The 6,847-nt window shown below is 43.9% G+C and overlaps 1 protein-coding gene across 6 annotated transcripts in view; it reads left to right on the forward strand.

Moving 5' to 3' along the window:
• The window catches only part of LOC135909620 (repulsive guidance molecule B-like), a 30,216-nt gene extending 23,420 nt beyond the window's left edge, over window positions 1–6,796 (forward strand). For all 6 annotated transcript variants that reach the window (XM_065441621.1, XM_065441618.1, XM_065441620.1 and 3 more), the window contains one exon: window positions 6,151–6,796. In XM_065441621.1, coding sequence (XP_065297693.1) covers window positions 6,151–6,238 — 88 coding nt within the window. In that variant the 3' untranslated portion in view covers window positions 6,239–6,796. The remainder of the gene's footprint in view (window positions 1–6,150) is intronic.
• The last annotated feature ends 51 nt before the right edge of the window (window positions 6,797–6,847 follow it).

Consider the following 6,847-nt stretch of genomic DNA (forward strand, 5'->3'; position numbering starts at 1 on the left):
GTGTTGGCACCCATACATGGCACAATTCGTTGATGGGATTTTGTATCTGGCAGAGACCAAAAACTCGAGGTACTAACTCACAAACTCACGAACGTACAACAGCAAACGTGCACCGCGATGCGTTGAACAGCTCTGCCCACTCAGCTGCTCCACTCATTACCACGAAGGCAGCGTTGCTCATTAGCGTGCACTTTTCCTTTACTTCGTAATACGCATAGAGTAAAGCTCAAAAGCCTAATAATATACAAAGTACAATTTTAAGCAATAAGTATGCGGCACTTAATAACAACTGACTTGAGTACAGTAATCTCATACTATATCTGAAGTGCCAAGACTTCACCATCAGGCTGCGCCACTTACTGGTCTTTTTGGATTTGGATTTACAATTTCTACTTAAATTGTGAGCAGTGTGCTTGGTTCTATCACTGTAAATCATGGCCATTTCATTTCCCTCAATGTCTCGCAACACATTCTGGCCAATTGTCAGTCCCTCTAATGTCGGCTTTGCCATAGTTATTAATGTCAGCTTTGCCGCAATACAGACTTGTTATGCGGCAAAGCACACAAACGTTGTGAACATGGTTTTTGGTTGAATTTTCATGGGAGAAAAAAAAAATGCACGTTAGAATCGGATATCTACTGTAATCAGACATTGTGAGCTACTATTATTGCCTGAAGCCGGAAACAGGCTTTTTTGACGATAGATGACGTGGGTTCAGTGCATTCACTGTCCCCTAATCTCCACCAAGATAGATGATGCTAGCAAATGGGTCGCTATTGGGGTCACTATAGGAGCGAAGCATCTGCATTCTGACTGGTCGAGTTTGAATTATCTGGTGAAGGCCAATTTTAGGATTGAAATAATGAAACTTTGGGCCTAAAGAAATGTATGGGTGCCAGCCAGGGCTTTTGATCGGGATTGAATTAACTGAACATTTGAATTAACCAGAGCGAAATTAACGGAAGTCTACTGTACTATTTGGTCACTGTTAGCAGGAGCTTTGGAATGCATGGCTTCACTTACTGTCTACACAGGTTGATGGCTGCTCATTGTGCATGTGGCAAGAGCATGTTACAGGAGCACCTGTGTCTTGTTTGCTGCTGTGCATGGAAGTATTAGCTGGGCATGGCATGCTGGTATAAGTAGCCACGCAAAACTACTTACGACTATTACTAATGCTCGTGAGAATTTCATAAATTTCAGGAATAGAAAACCGAGACTGGTACCATGCAACACTGCTATGTCTTGCATTTCTTTTTTGACATTGTCTTGACACTTTGGTCAGCATAAAGGGTACCTTGCTAAAATCTCATATAAATGAAAACATGTAACACTATTATAGCTTTTAGCTTTGCAACCGCACTATCCATGCACCTTACCTTGTTATCAACGTGTAGAGGAAAGAAACCTTTACTAGGTGATGCATCAGTTGTGTGCACAGGTGGTGCCATTGTTGTGCTATGGGTGATGCAGTCGGTACTAAATTTAGCCTCTCACTCAGCATTCAGAAAGGCATAGCTTGGTAGCATGTTTGTTGATTCGCGTGGGAGTGGTCACATTTGAGAGAGATCACTCCGCCATAGTAGGTATAATCCATCAATTTCAAACCTATGTTCATCAGGAGTTATAAGGCTTACAAGTGTGCAATCTTTTGCAGAAATTTGAAGCTTGCTTGGCTATGGAACCTTCGCATTCGACACGTAGGGTCCAGAAATAGTGTGGAAAAGACTTGTGCAGCAAGAGAGAGGGCTGCAAATCTTAGCCCACCCCCTTTGAACACAGCAGAACGTATCTGTTTCCATAGGCAGCGAGAGCGCAGGAGACAAGAGATGGCAGGGCTAGCTACTCTACTCTAGCTAATCACAATAATCTAAACCCAACAGACAATGAAGCCAATAAAGGAAAGCATAGGGGGAAATCGCTGTGGCTGAAATTTAAATGTAGAAAAGAATGAGGAAAAGGGAAAATAAAACTGGACAAAAAGATAATGTGCTGCCAGTGTATGAAAAAATAATGTGCCACCAGTGAGATCTGAACCCACAACTTCTACGTTATGCGTGGATTGCACAATGAATTGTGCTATGGCGATGGCCATCGATCCGGCCACTACCTTGGGTAGTTATGTGTACTAGATCTAGCCCTGGAAGAGTTGGGCAGTTCCACTTAGGGCCATGGGGGGCAGATGTGGACCATCTGTATACATGGCAGGAGTGTGGTGTAGAGGAAAGACGACGTGAGAAACTTGTTTGGACCTTTTCATCGCGTGGCATGTGGACAATGCCCTCTGGAGCTCCTTGGGTGTCGCCACATTAGCCTCTTGACAGCTGTAATTACTCATACCCCCCCCCCCCCCCCCAAAAGCACTGCAGAAACTGCAGTGCTTACCTTTTTACTAATGTGCAAGTCCAGAGGGGGCATAGATAGATCTGTAGAGAGGACTGGGGAGAGGAGGCAGAGTGGTTTGAACTGACGCAGTTGCAAAACGAATGCCACTCTCACAGTTCCCATATATGGGGAGATGGCAGGAGAGGAAAAAGATGACGTGAGAAAACAAGGAAACAATGGTTACGGGCAAACCACATCCATTATTTTGCCTGATGGTGTCAAGTGTCACTACACTAGCTGCAACATAGGTTAAGGATCTAAGCTTTGTAAGTTCTGTATTTGTTTACACATTGTTTCTGTACCCTAGTGCCCATACACCCTCTGCAACATGTACAAGTTGTTACATAAACCCAACTGTGGCTGTTTTCGTGATACAGCCCATACAATTTTTTAAAATGTGATTAGCGTTCATAGCCTACTTCCCCGACTCGTGCGTGCTGCGGCTGTATGCTATCCAGCCCCTGAAATGTCGCTCTCACTCTTAAAAAGAATGTTTGGCAGGTGTTACACTCTTGTAACACAAGAAAGCCTGCTGCACATTTGTTAATACATGAAATTATGCAATCTGGGTTAGACTTCTTTGTAAGACATATTGGTAATGTATTAAGTTTTACAGTCAGAGATAGACTTCTTGCAAGACGTAACGAGTCGCAATAAGAAGTACATGTGTGGCACTAAGGCTACCTCCTCACTAAAGCGCAGCGGCATGTGCTCCTTCAGCAGTGGCGCACTTGCACGGTCGTCCTCGGGATTACTAAACTTAAAATTCGGCAGACATTTATGACTGCTTACTTGTGGGAATGCGAAAGCATTATACCGTTTGTAGACCTCGGAATGTCATCAACGCACTCATTTTCTACACTCTTGACGTGGCACCACCTCCTCCACACCGTCATGTGCACCACCCACTGACGCACGCACTAGTCAGTGAGATGGCTGTGATGTGACGTGTGCAGTCAGGCATGCACTAGGCACACCTTTAGTAAGCCAGAACTGTGGAGCAGCCATGGCTTCAGTGAAGTGTGCTCATCTTGCACCCTGGAGGCCTGTGTTTGATACTCACTGAGACCAAAATGTACCAAATTTTCTTTTCAAAGCCACTAATTCGCTTTGTTTATAGGAACCTCCCTGAGAAATGAGACGTTAATCCGAGCATTTTTTTACGTGTTCTTACTTTTTGTGGCATTGGCCATTTTTCGTCACGGTGCAGTTTTACCAAAGGCACTGGTAACGTAGGCACCTAGGGCATTTGCCTTAAAAACAGAAATAAAGTTACATGTCCTATGGTTGGCTCTCAACATGGTTCTCTCAGCACAGCAGCTCGATGCTCTACCATTAGACCATGTATGAATGCCTACAATCCCCACATAACACACTTACCAGCTTCAATCGTGCTAGCCAGCACTTCGAGACGCTTGCCTTGCGAGTCATGTCGCATGGCAAGAATTTGCTGATAAATGTAGGATTGCACGCTCTTCTAGCTGACAATGAAAGTTAAAGCTTTACACCTGAAAAAGAAACCTATGCAATTGCTCCGTAATTCATTTCAAGTCACATGTGCTAATCCCCAATTCTATTGTGCCATTAGGACAAAACGCTGCAGGTGGGAGGCCGATTTTAGTTAGGAGAGAGAGAAATGTTTTATGACAGTCAGCCGGAGAAGCTTGTCTCTTGCCTGCTTTTAGTGAACCTCTTTTTGTGGCATCAGAAGGTGTAGACACTGTGGCCTGTGGCACATGGGTGCATGAATGCGATTAGCATTGTTAGCCTACTTCCTCCACTTTGGTGTGCTGCTGCTGCTGCTATCTGCTATGTAGCCCCTGAAACATTGCCCGTGAAATGATTGGGGGCGAGCTTCACCACTGGAAAAGCCGGCCTGACGGGGACACGTGGACACAGCGGTCATGTCAGCTGCTTTGGAAGTGCTGAAATGAGCTGAAAACGAAAGTTTGAAGTCCCATCTGCGCTGCTGTTATGGTTTAGTGGGGAGGTTTTCCCGCTTTGGGTGTCTTCTTGACAACACTTGAAAGCACTACATAGTTAGCAGCTGCTTTTGAAGGCATCCAACATAACAATGGTTGCCTTTGCACTGTCAAATGCTCATATGCTGCGGCCTAAAGCTCCCAACAAGGTGCGAAAATGTGCTCGCAGAGATAGTGAAACATTGCCCCCGGACATCCATGCCGACACGCAGACGCTGTGAACCGGTGCGATCGCTGCATTGAGGCTTCATTCTGTTATGCTCCATTGGGTTATGCAGACAGCCAACAAAAGAACATATTTTCACATAATTTGCTCTCAGCAATTGCCTATCTTTCACACAACAGACTGGTTCGGAGGACTCCATCGTGGCGACCGCGTGCAGGTGGTGTTCACTGTGCATATTCGGTAAAAAGATAGCATCTGTAAACCATTCTGTGCTTTCTGTTTGCCTAAGATTATTATTTTGACAGTAAAAAGCTTCCCTCGTTTCGAGAGTACTTACAGAAATGTTCAGGAGGGCTCCCGCATGGTGTTTTTATCGAGCGCCGCCAGTCAAACGTATGAAGAGCACGCTGTCTTATCCCTCATACTATGCAGACGAGGTGCTTCCGAATGATAGCATCTCCGTAAGGCCTCGCCCCAATAGCTGATGCACAAGGTTACCCAACGTAACATACAGCAGTTGCATGTTGCCCCCTCTACGACATCAATCATTACTGTATATTAAACGTGTTGCAGGGCCTCCCTTACACTTACAGGCTTGCCACTAAGAGGGCTTTATCAGCTGCCAGGCTAGAAGAATGGATCCTTCTTACATGCTATTGGTAATGAATCCGAAGCAATGGAAATCTCAGAATGACCATTACAGATTCTAAATGAAGGTGTCTTAGCAATATGGTGTGTCACTACATTGCTTGAATGCAAATCGCATTAATGTCTACAGTCATTGTGAGATGGGTCCTGTCGACACTTTTTTTGCATATACACTTTTTTTTTGCCATATGCCACTTTTGTTTCCCGCTACAGATGCCAGCTCAGCTAAATCTACACCCTCGACATTATTTGACCTGACTTCAAACAAAGCATTCAACAGCAGCCTATGTTTTCTGACAACAGCCTTTTTGTACTAGCTCACTGTCCTTTCATCTTCTTCCTTCCACTGCTTTGTCAAGAATGATGTGCTGAAGATGGTGTGGCAGCACTGCAAGAAAGCAGGCAAAGTCTGTTGTTGCCATACACAGTGTAGTCGATGACCAGTGCCCTAACGATATGATACATTAGATTGCAAGGGAATGGATATTGGCCACCAGCGCCATGTGCATGTTGTGCGGTTCTGCACTATAGTCTGTTGGACTGTATTGATAACACATGAAGCCATGTGTTCTTGTGTTCCTGCTAATTGCAATAATGATTCTCTGCCTACCAGTTCTAATGCAATCTTGGTAAAACAAGCTGGGTATGATCAAAAATTTCTTGATGATAGATAAGTGACAAATGTGTTGCAGTGATGTGATCATGTTCGTTTACTCTGGCATACCATCCATGTTACTTTTGGTTATTCTTTTAAGGTTCCAGGTGTGTTTTTATTAATCTGCATTGCTGTGTGCACATATTGTAGTTAAAACATATTGTTAGTAGGACATACAAGTTCACCCTAAATTCTTGGTAAAGCATGAGAAGCAGAAAAAAACAAAAAAAGCCACTGGTGAGCAGCTTGAGTAGGCATGTGAATATGACTGCTTTAGGTAAGTAATTAAAAAAAAGAAACGTTTATCTTTCAGGTACATGTATGAAGCTATCAAGACTGGAGTTATTTCTGTACAACGAACGCTCCCCACAGCCCCTTGGATATTCGTCATGGAAGTGTAGCTGGAGCTAGAATCATTCTCTCCACATCATCTAATGGACTGCCATTTACAGCTGTCAGCCATTGCGCTGGCTGTTCTCAGGAACTTTTTGGCATTGTGTGGAGTCGTGTGTGACATCATGCACAGTATGCGAGTGTGTGCACGTCAATATTTCAGGAGCTTTTATCTTGGCTTTCTGTGAAAACTGAGTAGAAATGGTGCGGCCCATTCAAGGTTGCTGAAGTGCCATAAGTGGACACAATATGGGACTGTATCTTGTAATGAACCATCCCATTTTACATTATTCATAACCGTTGTGCCAAGCGGCCTAATCCTTGCGATAACGGCTGTGCGACATTGTCTAAGCCAGTGCCGGAATGGAAAGAATGGAAAATGAACTGGATTATTAGAAAATACAGACCCTGGTCAGCTGACCTGCCAAGCGAACAATAAAGTGTTTTTGAATCTTACTTCCTCAAATGATTGTGTGTTGGAGCTAGGATTAGTTTAGCTGACAGACCTTTTTTATGTACCTATATATATGTATATATTTTTAAGGCAATAAATACGTAACTTATGACCGTGTCTCTCTGTTCTTGCTCCTGAGTAAAGTTCGTGGAAAGGAATTTGT

The sequence above is a fragment of the Dermacentor albipictus genome, chromosome 1, assembly GCF_038994185.2.
Source record: "Dermacentor albipictus isolate Rhodes 1998 colony chromosome 1, USDA_Dalb.pri_finalv2, whole genome shotgun sequence".
Lineage (NCBI taxonomy): Eukaryota > Metazoa > Arthropoda > Arachnida > Ixodida > Ixodidae > Dermacentor > Dermacentor albipictus.